Consider the following 13,613-nt stretch of genomic DNA (forward strand, 5'->3'; position numbering starts at 1 on the left):
TTACGATCTGATAAATCCACAGACTGTAACTCAGTTACAGGCTCTGTTCTTCAAACTTCCTCTCTGTTCCCACATAGAAAAATACAATCTTTTGAAATAAAATTCTATTTTTATGAGAGTTTGCTGGTTTCTTAGATCAGCTGAACTCTTGTGGTATACTGAACAGTTCTTGTTATCTGTGTGCTTTCTTTCTGGAGCTCAAGGAGGAAATGCATGTGGTTTTTAGGTAGGTAAGCTGATGTTTGATGTGATGCATTTTGGCTACCTGACAGAAGGGCAAGACCAAAGCTCCAGTATAGATGAGGCTGTGTTAAAAAGCATGTGGAATGGCTACAGGGGGTTGTGGGAAGCTTGGATCTGGAAGGACTTTTGGCCTGGTTTTGGCAGGGCAAGCAAAGCTGTGTGCTGCCCACTGCAGCTGCAGTCAAAGCAGATTCTCCTTTCCTTCCGGCACCTTTCTTTATGTGTGTCAGGGCTGAGGCTCTTTGATCCTGAGTGAGCTTGAGCTCAAAATTAGCCAGAAAACTTTCTGAACTCCTGTTTAATTTGTTTCGCTGTTGTTTTTTCTTTCCTCAACTTTCTGTTAATAATATTGTGCTGTTTTCCTCACTAAGTATCTGTGAGCACACCTAACTCGCATAAAATTGACTGTATTGCAGGTGCCCTCTCTTCACTAGGAAAATTTAAAGCTTCTGACTCCAAATCCAAGCATGAAATGATCCAAAGTGGAACTCTGTATTTCCTGTGACCTTTTCTCCTCCATTTAAATGTAGCCCATAGGTGTGCAGCTGCATCTTGCTGTGCCCTTGTGCCCAAGGACAGAACTCAGCCTACAGCACCCAGACAAAAGCCCTCTGCATGCACAGGCAGTAACAGATTGCAGTACTGCCGTCCTCGGTGCAGTGCTAAATTGCAAATTAAGATTTCTTTTCATGGACACAAAGTGCCACACAAACATTAGGACTGGTTTGTGTTGCCACATTACTGGCATTAAGCTTTTTCCCCATAAGCTCAGGGACGCTTTCTCACATTTCTGTGGGATATTTATTAGCTCTCAGATTGCTCATTAATTGTGACGAGCGAAAGTTAATGTAGATTCATATTATAAGTACAGTATTAAAATAGCATTAAGTTGGCTTGAACTTTGCTTTCTGAAGTTTGTCTTAGCTGGACTGGGGGCTAAATAGTGGCAGCATGGCCTTATAAATACTTGCCTTAAAGTTTGGTTTGTTTGAGTTTGTTCCGTTCATGTATATAGACAGGAAGAAAGATGTGTTCGTATAATATACAGGAGTTGGTCTTTGAAAACTTGGGTTTGAATCCCTGCTCAGGTCCCACATCTTTCTCTGCTGGTGACATTCATCAGAGCTGAGCAGAAAATCCACTTTCCCGTTACATTATTTGTATTCCAGTACAATATTTGCAGGAATATTTGAGAAGGAAGAACAAATTTAATGATCCCTTGGGTTTCTTTTCAGTACCACTTGGTTGTGTGTTGGAGCCTCAGTTTATGTCATCGTAGTGTTCTTCCTAACTCATAAAATTTCCTAACGCAAACAGGTTAAGAGCAGATTCACACAGTTTCTGCAAAACTGTGTTTAACATCTACAGATCAATTATATGAAGTTAACTCATTGGATTTGAGTTTGATTCTCCCAGTTATTTGAAAACACAACTGCTATGATTATGCAGAGTTTATAATCGTATAATCATTCCCAGTGATAGATCCTCTTGGCTTAAGATCAGCACATATGCAACCTCTTCATGATCAATGCTTTAAACTTTCAAAGATTCCCATTCGCACACAAACATTTTTCCTCTTTAGACTGTAATCCACTTTATGGGTCTATAATTATTTCCAATTATCTTATGTAAACCGTCTTTATCTTTCCTTTTAATCTGTGTAGTCTCCAATGTAATAGCTGCTAATTTAAATCCTACCTGTCCCCCACCTCCTCCTGCTGCAGCTGTAACCTTGCGCAGATTCTTTTCTGTGAGGGTTTTTTTTTTTCTTTCCCAAGCTTTATGACTCAAAAATTCATCCTTGCTTTTCTTACTTTAAGAATGAGCCTGGCTTTCTTTTGTTTATTTTTGGATTCACTGTCTCTTCCAATTCTTATTTTTTTAAAGTAAGGAAAGCCATTGTTGTGGTCTTGCTTTGTAGCATTTATATATTCTTAAGTCAGTTTTAATCTCTGTGCTTTTACCTTGTTCAGATGTCAACCTATTCACCAAATTGTTTTATTCTGCAGCAGCTTGAGCCTTACATTATTTCAATAACTAATTGTTTTTCACCTTGATCTTCCTAGCTATGGTCTTCAAAAAGTATTCTTTTAAAGTCACTGCTTATGTCGTGGAATCATAGTATGGTTTAGGTTGGAAGAGATCTCAAAGCCCATCTACTTTCATCCCCTGCTGTGGGCTGGTTGCTCCCCAGCAGCTCAGGCTGCCCAGGACCCATCCAACCTGGCCTTGTGCAGCTCCAGGGTTGGGGTGCCCAACCTGGCAGCAGTGCCAGGGCCTCACCGCCCTCTGAGTAAAGAATTTCCTCCTAACATTCCCTCCCTCCCTCCCCTTTCATATTCTCATATGAAGAAAGAGAGTAAGGCCGGTTTTGAATTTCCTTTTCTGTGTGAATAGTTCTTTGGTTACTTTTTTCCTCCTGTAGGAAATCGCTGCTGCTTCTTCCTGCCACTTATCTTTGAGAACCTCTAGTCTTTGTTAGCAATTTGGCCTGGTAAGGTGATGGCAGTTCATAGCTGTTGAGGGGAAAATGATTGCTTGGTTTGTAAGTGCATTAGGTTTTGAAAGTGTTTTAATAGCAGGAGAAAGATTTCAAAATGGTCTCTGTTAGAGGGCAAATGAGAGTGTTGACAGTGGCTAGTGGCATAAAACAGACTGCTTCATTTAGTGCCAACCAAAGCTTTTTCCAGTATCACAGGCTTAGTTAAAATTTGAAATAACCAGGTCTGGTGATCACAAAGCCACAGAAACATGTACACTGATGTTCGTGATAAACTCTGTTGGCTGGGCACAGAGTGTAGGAAAAGCACGTAACTTTGGAATATGGTATTTAGTTTTACTAGGACAGTAGGACAGATCTCTCTGATACCATTCACAGACCATGATAGAACCAGCAGTCTTCTAAATCAATCATGGTAATGCGTGCCAAAATCTCCTTTGGGGAGGAAAAAAAGGAAAAAAGCCAAGAGAGAAGTGCAGTGCTGAAATCTTTCCTTCTTCCTTGGTCTCTAAGGCTAACTGATTAAAAGTGCTGATATTCTCTTAGTAAGAGAGAGCTTTTCACAACTGGAATTCCTATCTTCCTGCAACAGTAAAAGTGCCATCAAGTTACATGTTGAAATTGAATTAACCTCTATGCAGGAAAAAACAGGCATCAAGGAAATCAGTCAGAAAACTGGCCGGTCCCATTGGGAACACTATCATGACAGAAGGGTTAGGTTTTGAGCAAGGTTAGTGCAAAGGTTTTGGATGAAATTAGGATGCTGAGTAGAAAAGTTCTTTCTGGTTCTGACAGAGAATTTGTCTGGTGAGGAGTTTTCCACTTTCTGTCTCGTGACGGTCACCCACCTGCATCTGGTCAAAGCATGGGCTTCACAGTTTGTTTATATAAATCACATACGGTACCCATACCACACTTTCCTCTCCCCAGGGGACACTTGCCTAATGCCAAGTCTCCCAGACCTCAGCTGTTAGAAATATGGAAGTGAGAGTGATGCTTGCATCCTTTAAGACCTTCTTCTCATTCTCAACCTTCACCAGCAGTGCCCAAGGACCAGATCCTGTGATCCAGTTTTCCCATGCTATGACAATGAAAGCTTGTTCTTAATAACGAACATTAATTTTGAATGTGACAGCTCATCCTTGGAGCTTCTGAGTATGAATTACCTCGCAGAAGTAACAGCGGTGATCTTAGTGGTGCATATTGTTATGCACACCACACACATTCTCGTTTGCCTACTCCTTCTCCAAATGATATTAATGTTAAAAAATTAATTGAGCATGAAGATGTTGTATTAGGCCCACAGAGCATATCATGCTCTACAGCTTTTGTAGTTAAATAATTTAAAGTGAAAATAATTTTCAGAATCATTCTATGTGTGTTTATTTATGTATGTGGAGTATTGTAAAGTCTCTTTCATCTGGGACATGATATATGAGTTGGCAGACCCTCTCAATATGTCATGAGCTTGAATTGAGTCCGAAAATGTACTCATTTCAATCCATCATCTGCTGTTTTTTTCAGTGATCCATGTGGAACGGGGTTTTCTGGCAGGAAGGTGAAGCATTAAATACACATAGAGACCAGAGCACGCTTCCCCCTGCTCTGGGTGGTCTCTCTAGGATGGGATTAGTGGCTCCTGTTGCTTAGCCACTGATGTACTTCTTTATGGATAAACCAACGAGTTACATCTGTACATTTTTGGAGCAAAACTCATTCTATAAGGAAATAAGATGCAGTATCTACCTAATGTTCTTTGGGGAGTAGATTCACTTCTTTCAGCTTTGCTTCCTAACGTGAGAAAGAAAATGAAACCCTTCTAAATGAGAAGGGTATAATATTTATCCAGCTGAAATGCCAGCTGGTATGGATACCTTTTCCATTGAAATGATTTTCTTTGCTTCGTAAAGAATTCTAAGAGGCTTTCAGCTAGTGTATTTCAGAGCTGGGCAGATATGTGCATGTACACATACGTGTAGTGATGCATATAGTCCCTCTCCCCATCTTTTTGGCAAAGGGTAGTAAAGATAGACCAGGTACAAAAATTAACTCCTTTCTGCTGCTGCGTTCTCCTGCTCTCTAGGCAGGAGAAGCATTAGCCTCAACTTCTGTTTTAAAAACCATGCAAAACCAATGAAAATTCAAAAAGAACATAACCAGGACCTTAATGTTTAAACATCTCCACGAATGTCATAGATGAGTTAAATCTACCAGTAACCGTGCTCTTAAAAATGAATTACATTAAGCAAAAATACCCCCAACAACCTAAAACCAACCCCTCACCCTTCCCACTTCTGTTTGTTATTCCTGTAACAAGAGAGTCACATTGTACTCAGTTTGTTTGAGGGTTTATCAGGATTTGGAAATCTATGATCAGCAAACAAAGACTATGAGAAGTCACAGTGATAATTAGAAGCTAAAAGTAAATAACATCGCTTTTAGTTTCTAGGCAGATACGTTTCCTTTTATTGGTAGGGTGCAATTACTAAGACTGCTGCCTTAAACTCTCTGCCGAACTTCTGGACATAAAATAATGAGAGGAATGGCTTATGAATGTAAGAACATTTTGAACAATATTCTGCTTGGCTATTTCTCAGTAAGATGCAAAACACCTGTAAAATTCTACAGAATAATTCTGCTTTTATGTTATTCTGTGTCATGTTTAATACACAAACTGAGGGTGTAGTCATCGCTATACCTGGGAACTTAGCAAAGCAAAGTGAACAGACAAGAAGAGAAAACAGCACTGGAGTGGCTAAGAGAAAAGGAGCAGTGCTGAAATTCATCCTCAGGAAAGGGGAGTTACACTGATGTGATCTGTAATGCTGCATTACATACCTATATGTTACCTGTAGTCTGCTGTCAGGGAGTAACCTTGGTGTTGTCCTCTATCAACCATTCTTCTGGATTTAAAAGCACACATAAACTGTCCTCAAAGATGCAAAAGAGCTTTCTAATTTTCTTAAAATAGGTGGGATGTATCCTGCCCTAAATAGTCACTCCTAGAAATACAGTAAGAGGCTGCAAGGCATCGAAAGCTGTTTTAGGCGCTCAAATCCAATCTTGGCAAGGGATTTTGTTCATTAGCACTGTCTCTTGTAGACATTATGGAGGCAAGGTAATAGAAATCTTTTTTTATTGATTGGGGCTGTACTTCAAGAAAACAGTAATTGCCACCCTAAATTTAATTTGTAGATACTTATCTGGTGCCAATGTTCTGTTTTAGTATTAATGTCTTCCTGGAACTGCTAATGTGAATGCAAAAAACTTAAATTCATATTAGCATTACTAATTGTGTTCTAGATTAGTATGAAGTTCAGATTTTCAGTTTCTAAAAGGAGGCTATAGGAAAGAAAGGGACAGACTCTAGCAGACTGTTTCAACAGAACAAGGGGAGATGGTTTCAAGCCAAAAGAAGGGAGATTTAGACTGGACATAAGGAAGAAGTTTTTTGCAATAAGAGTGGTGAGGCGCTGGCACAGGTTGCTTGGAGAGGTGGTGTATGTCTCATACCTGGAGACACTCAAGGCCAGGCTGAATGGGGCTCTGAGCACCTGATGGAGTGGTGACTGTCCCTGTTCACTGCAGGAAAGTTGGACCAGATGGCCTTTAAAGGGTCCCTTCAAACTTGAACAATTCTGTGATTCCATGATTTTTATTTTTTTACTTAAGAAAATACAGCACATATTTTGGAAGACTGGTCCTTCAACTAAATGTTTGTTTAGTAAGAAACTTGCAAGAAGTGGCAAGTCTAATTTATATTTTTATTTTTTGCATTGGGAAACTATGTACATCGGATCTGTTTCTAACATAAAACGAAAGGCAAAACTTCAGAAATGAAGAATAGAAAACCATTTATTTGAAGACAGAATGGATGCATATAAAAGCATTTTGCTATATACAAAGTTAGCTGTGGATAAAAAAAAAAATGCTACTATTATGAGCTGGGAAAAAAGGGAGGAGGAATGATTCTGTCAGTTGCAGTACTGGCAGTTTTTCCTAGCTTTTTCATCGCTTAATTTGCAGTATTCTGAAGTCTTTCAGTTGGTATTTTTTATTCTTAGAAATTGACAGCAAGGGTCAGATCAAACCTTACATCTAGTTGCTGTTGCAGCCTTGAAGGTTCAATCAAAAGATCCTTATTTTATGATTGTTCTCTTCAAATTTCTTCTGGAAGAGGGAGGGAATGTCAAAGCTTCTGTATTCCTGCATCAGGACACAGACGTTTTGATCTACAGTTGTTCTGAATCACCCAGTCAGACAAATAAAAAGAGAGCATGAATGCTCAGAAGACGATTTGGGGTTTACTTTACTGAACCTGAAAGTTGTATGAGGTGACAGTTTAAAATGCTTTTCAAGTGAATTTGTAATTAATTGCTTTATTCCCTTCTTTTCACACCTTCCATCTTTTTTCTGGGTTTTGTGCCGCTGCTCCATCCCATCTTACATCAAAACCATGCTGTGTGATGAAGCACTCAGAGGTAGCATTCTGTAGATCTGAATTTACTGAATGGAGTATGAGTTTTTGAGAGCATTTCAGAAAGCATCTTTGTATCATTAAAAAGCTAGTTTTCTAAACTGTTTCCAGGGATTAAGTTGAGATGGCTATGTGGGACCTCGTATCCTTAGCATGTCAACCATTGACTTGCATGGGAGCAACGTGTAGTGATGACTGAGGGCAAAAGAGAACATGTGTAGATACAACCAAATGCCAGTATTTCATCATGCATTGTGTTGATACCTCCTTAAGTAAATGCTGGCACGTTGGCAACGTAGAAAACTAAAGCGTTTGGCTCTAGCAGTTACTCAATGGAATGACACTACAGGATGGAGCTAGTATCAATAAATATTATTGAGGTCCTTCCCTTGGTAGTCTTTGTCAGTTGAAGTGGGAGCTTATGTACTTATTTTCTCTGGAGAAAGAACCTGTTAAACAAACAAACAAACAAAAAACTGGCAGAAATGAAGACATTTATATGTGCCTTCAGGTTTTAGTGAAAGCAGAGTAACAGGACAATAAAAGTCTTTGTCTTTGTTTGTGGGCAGGGGTTGCCACTGTGATGGTGATGTTACATCTGCGGATCAGGAATGTGAGCCTAGCCACAGGCAGTTTTGAAAGCAGAGGTCTGTTTATTGACATATGCCTTGGTGTTTTAATTTTTCCTTATTTTCCTTGTGGTTATAGGAGAGTAGAAGGGAGAGAAGCAGCGATGTCTTCTCACCGTGTCTTCCCAAATGAAAAATGCACTCAGTTTGGGATTATCAATACCCAAATGATTGTCTTCATTGTCCTGCTGTTATCTTCATCCTGTTGGTAGCTGCAAAAACAGAAATGAGTATTCAGCCTCGTATGGGACTATAGAATAAATGTTCTTATGTATGTGGTGTAAGAAATATCACGCGCGACGTTCGCATGATTTATTGTGGTTACTCTTTTGTCTTTGGATTTTCAACATAATTATGGCCAAATCACAAGCTGCATTTTTTCCACAATCTTGACTTACATAACCAAAGATTTTATTAACCTGGGAATGAAGAACATGTTTTTGAAAGGGACTAAGCAGTGAAGTGATGAATGGAACTGTTTCCAAAGCATGCACATAAAGTGATATCATCTAGCTAAGGCTGATTTCTGCTCCATCGCTTCAACAGGAAAATAGCTATATTGCTGAAATGATTCGGCTTAGGCTCTATTATTTGCAGTGGCGCTTGACAGTTATGGAGTTGGAATTCAATTTCTTTCATCTAAAGCAGGTGTGCCTTAAAAAAATCACTCTGCCACTTCTGTGTAACGCATGGAGGTTGTTGGCTTCTTGCCTGAAAGCATTTCAGTGCACTTATCCCATTTTCATACCGCAGAAGTTGTCCATGAATATCATCCTGGTTTGAATACATGAGTGAATTTGCTTTATCCCAAAACAAGATAATCGATGATATGAAAAGCTTTATTTTATGCTGGCACATAGATTTAAGAACCCGTTTTGAAGGGCAGTTTTATAGAAAGCTGTATTAGAAAGCACATAAAAATGTTGATATTAATTTATTATTCAGGGCTAGAAGAAAGGTCCTCCTTAATCTTGATATATCTGTATTTGATATGACAGCTTATCCTTGATATTAACATTATGTATCCAAGTGCTACTTCCCTTTCTGACTCTAAAATACCCTACCTTAGTTTTTGATAGTGATATATCCAGGTAGCAGTTGTTTATTTGTGAGTAGTACACGGCACATTCACTTTATAGGAAAAGAGAGGGTATTTCTACAAGTGCCTGCTGGGATTTAGGCAGGTCTGGTTAGAGTAAGGATTCATTTTTTGTGGAAAAACTGCATGTAATATCTGAAAGAGTCATACGCATTTTTCAGGTCAAATAAAAATGTATGCTTGCATGTATGGCTCATAGTATACATGTCCATAAGTCTATATCCACAATTATACCAAAACACATATTTGGATTTTGGGTGAATATATATATTTGTCTGTAAATGTATATGTGTATATATATACACACATACATACATACATATATATATGAATGAAACATAAAATGCTGCAAAGGCCCTGTCCTGCTTGGTAAAAATGTGAAAATGATTCAGGATGCCTCTGAATACAATGAGCATGCACAAACAAGTATATGTGTTGAAGACATTCAGTGTTTTGATGAGGAAGCCATCAAATTTAAGCTCAATTAACTAATTAATTAATTGCATTCCTTTGTAGTAAGCAAATTGTCTGACTAATATGCACAGCATGTGTAGCTCCATTCTGCTTTTATTTGACTTTCTTTTTTATCTCTTAGTACTTCCATGTTTTTGTAATATAATTTATGCAAGCCACTTTCCCCTAGAACTCCATAGGTCAATAGTGTGTGTATTTACAGATGCTGAACACAGCTTGTGTAATTTGAGCGTGATGATTTGTGGTTTAATGTCTCTTGATCGTAGAGCCATAGAATCACGAAGGTTGGAAAAGAACTCTAAGATCATGTAGTCCAACCATCCACCTACCACCACCAATGTTGCCTACTACACCAAGTCCCTTAGTACCATATCTACACGTTTCTTGAAAGCCTCCAAAGATGTTGACTCAACTACCTCCCTAGGTAGCCCATTCCAGTGCTTGACCACTCTTTTGGAGAAAATGATGTATACATTGATGTATGAATTGATGTAGAAAGCAAGAAGAAAGTAATAGCAATGTTAAAGCCACTGGCTGTAGCGAAGTGCATTTTTAGACTTTACCAAAGTCAGTAGTATGTTTAATCTTTGAAAGATCATCCCTGAATTCATTCATATGGAATGTGAATGGCTTGTTGCTGTTTGGTTTACTGATAAATTCCTGTGTTAAAATTGTCAGCTATGAAATTTGCCTTTTGCAATTACTATTTTCTGAAATCAGTTAGAGTCCTCACTATCTTTATGCTTTAGAATATAGACTCAACAGACAGATCAGTCTAGTGCATTAATATTTAAACTGTTTTTGGGGTAACACAGCATCATGATAGCTTGCGGTGCATTCCTATCTAACTAGATATTGTTTGGCTTAAATTAATTCTGTTGGCTTAATTCATGCTGTTACCTTAATCCATTTAGAAAGAAAAACAAACAACCCAAGAAGGAAAGCACGATTGTATTAGATAAGACAGCAGTTACAACATACCTTTCAACTTTCAGAAAAGCTCCCTGTTGTACAATTGATGCAGTGGTTATCCTGGTCCCTCTGGGACTCGGGCCAAAGTTTTTGGTAAATGTGGTTCCACTGGAGAAGGGAACCATTTAGTGTGGGGTTTTTTTGAGAGTCACCCCTTCCAACCATGAACAAATGGAGTCTGATGAGTGTTTTGAATGTAAAAGTCAGCGGGAGCGTTTGTCTTCATGTGTCTGCCACAAAACTTCTTGCTAAATTATCTGGATCTCTCAAAGAGTCGATACAAATTAAAAATACGCAAAAGGTTTCTAAGAGAGTGATTGCTATTCTAGCAAGTTCATTAGCCTTCTGAGGAATGCTTCTGGCAGGCTTTGTTTAGCAGAACTCCAAAACAAAGTAAACCAAAAATGTCAGGAAATGAATTGCAAATCACTTGGCAATATAGATGTGAGAACTAGGAGGTAGATGATGAATAATTTGGGAAAATGTATATTGTTCCTCAAGGACTTTTAACTGCACAGAAGGGAACTATATCAAAGATTACAGCAGAGAAAGGGGAATAACTTTATTAAACGAATATGGGCAGCACAGCTTTTCCAAATAGACTAGCTGAACCAGCCTATAGACACTGTTCAGTCTGAGGGGAAAAAAAAGGAGTTCTGCAGCAAAGCTTTTTACTTCCAGCTCCCTGTATCTATCTTCTTAGTGTGTTCAGCCTATCCCCTGAAAAATATACTGCTAAAATGAATCTTTCACTCTACTGTTGTGAGACTAAGTTGAAGACCAGAAATAAAATTCAGTGGAAGAAATTGCTCTTCTAAACTGGATAAGGGGCAATTACCTTGCATCTCCTTCCCTGGGAAAGGGAGGTTGGCAAGATTGAGTTAGCTGCAGGTGCAGTCACCTGAGCATCCCTAGGCAGCTGCTGCTGAGGGAAGGGAAGAGGCTGCTCAACTCCAATTTAAGCCAGTTTTTTTGATAAATGTTGCATGCCACTACTACTGTATTTTCCCTGCTATTTGAAGATTCATTACAGAAACAGAGCAAAGCAAGAGTTTTAGCTCCCATAGCAAAACACAGAGGTGAATCTAACAAGAGAGGATTGTAGATGACACAGGCAAGGCTAATGTGTTCAGTGCCTTATATTCAGTCTTCACAGAAAGGTTAAATGTGACAAAAGGTTTAACATGTTCAGAATTAGTAAGAGAACAGGAATTCAAGGGAGAGCAGGGAAGGAACTGAATATTTAGGATTAGATAAGTCAGATTGAAGGTCAGTTTACAAGGTGAAATGGCTGGGAATAAACTAGGTTTTGAGCTTATGGTTTGCCAGCTACTTTAACTCCCCATATCAGAAGTCCTAGTGCATAAGTGAAATTTTACATGGAACAGGTTAATAGGGCTTCATAGAGTTTACCCAAGCTTTCTTGAAGATATGGTTTCTAAATGAGCAGTCATTAGCTTTGAGTACTCCTGAAGGACAGTGTTCTGAAAAACACAGTATATATCTTTAAATAAGAAAAGGAAAAGCAAGGTGGTGACAGCCATGTGGGTATCTGGGAAGATACTAAGGCAAATTATTAAACAATAAATTCATAATCTCCTCGAGCAAAATGTGGTAAGCAGCCATTCTAGCCACCACAAGTAGATACAATTTTATTTTAGGGGGACTTCTGACATAGTTGTGGTAATCATGCCAATGGGTCAAATAAGATAAGCAGGGAGATATTCCTGTCTGAGAAGCATTATCAATTTTTAATGATGTCACACTTGGAGGCAATGCAATCAGGTTTAGAATGAAAAATCTTTTTGATAAATGGGTGAAACAATTGGAAATCCATGAGACAAAATTAAGTAAAGATAAAATAAAGGCTGCGCTCACGAAGGAAAAGTCGACTGCATGGTTGCCAAATGGAAAATAAGCCATTAAGTATCAGCAGCGTGGAGCACTGAACTGGTTACAGTGCTATAACAGAAAAATGTAAATCTCTTGTTGTAAATGTATTGACTGAAAGTTTGAAGCCAATGGGGAGGCACTTAGTGGTGTTCCTCAGCTGCGTTGCTTCTAGAAGTGGGAGAGATTGCAGAGATTTAGACATGAGCAGCAGAAATGGGTTTGACACCTGATTGGTTTAAGTTGAAGAAAATGAGAGAAAATCAGGGAGGGGTGGTTCTGTTTGTCTTCAAACCTCTAAATGTGTATAATTCTTTAAAGCTTGTTCAATTTGTTCACTTGTAAATTAACTCTTGGGAGGCCTGTCCTCCCAGCATTTCTGCAGTGATAAGGATAGGAGTTCCTATGTTCACTATTTAGTGTAATCAGAGCTAGTTAATCAGCATTATCATCTCTTATAATTTCTAACTTCTTAGAGGGGTAGCTTGTTTGACTGCATATCGCCCTGTAATTTAAACAAGACACCCTTAAACTCATCAGTTCTATGACTAACTTTGACATTTGCACTAAGCAAAGCTCAGGGATTGAAGGAAACCTGTTAATTCTCTTTTATTCAGAACATTTCCTTCCTCACATCAAAGCAATGCACGTTCATATCAGTGCTGCCAATCAGTATTTCTGCAGAATGAGCTGTGAAACTGAAGAGTGCTTCAAACAGTCTTGAAAGAATGTGAGATGAATCATTGCTAGAGAGCTGTGTGTTTACATGTATCATTGATGGCTTGGCATTCTGGACATACATCATATGCAAAGTCTTTTTCTACTTTTCTTTTTTTCTTCCAGTAGTGATTTACTGTGTAATAGTTTATTCATGTGAAAAAGGAAGCCTGGTATTGATTTAATATTTTCTGTGAAGTGCAACAAAGTTCCACTTCATTTGTGATTGGAAAATATCATACTTCATACTTTCACAATTAAAATAATGCTCCAAAACAACCCCAGTAATCTCAGTCCGGCATTTCCAAAAGGCAACTCTCAACCTCTGAAGGGAAAGTCCTTTGGGTACAAACCCCTGCAGACAACAACTCTGTTATATCTTGGCTTCTTGCATTTGTTTGGACTTCACCCGTTAATTCATTGATAAAATGCATGCCATATTTTCCTACTGCACAGCCAACCTTTTTGATAGGTTTTATATATATATTAAAACCTGAAATGCTGACCTACATCAGCTGCATATCAGTATTGATATGGGAGCTATAATTTAGTATGAAGATAATCTTGTTAAGAAAATACATATATAACTTTAATTATGATATTAAAATCTAA

The 13,613-nt window shown here is 38.5% G+C and overlaps 1 protein-coding gene across 3 annotated transcripts in view; it reads right to left on the reverse strand.

Moving 5' to 3' along the window:
• Positions 1–6,580: 6,580 nt before the first annotated feature.
• The window catches only part of LOC424300 (von Willebrand factor D and EGF domain-containing protein-like), a 162,952-nt gene continuing 155,919 nt past the window's right edge, over positions 6,581–13,613 (reverse strand). For all 3 annotated transcript variants that reach the window (XM_040703814.2, XM_025152679.3, XM_040703813.2), the window contains one exon: positions 6,581–8,061. In XM_040703814.2, coding sequence (XP_040559748.1) covers positions 8,047–8,061 — 15 coding nt within the window. In that variant the 3' untranslated portion in view covers positions 6,581–8,046. The remainder of the gene's footprint in view (positions 8,062–13,613) is intronic.

Source organism: Gallus gallus, chromosome 7 (assembly GCF_016699485.2).
Source record: "Gallus gallus isolate bGalGal1 chromosome 7, bGalGal1.mat.broiler.GRCg7b, whole genome shotgun sequence".
NCBI lineage: Eukaryota > Metazoa > Chordata > Aves > Galliformes > Phasianidae > Gallus > Gallus gallus.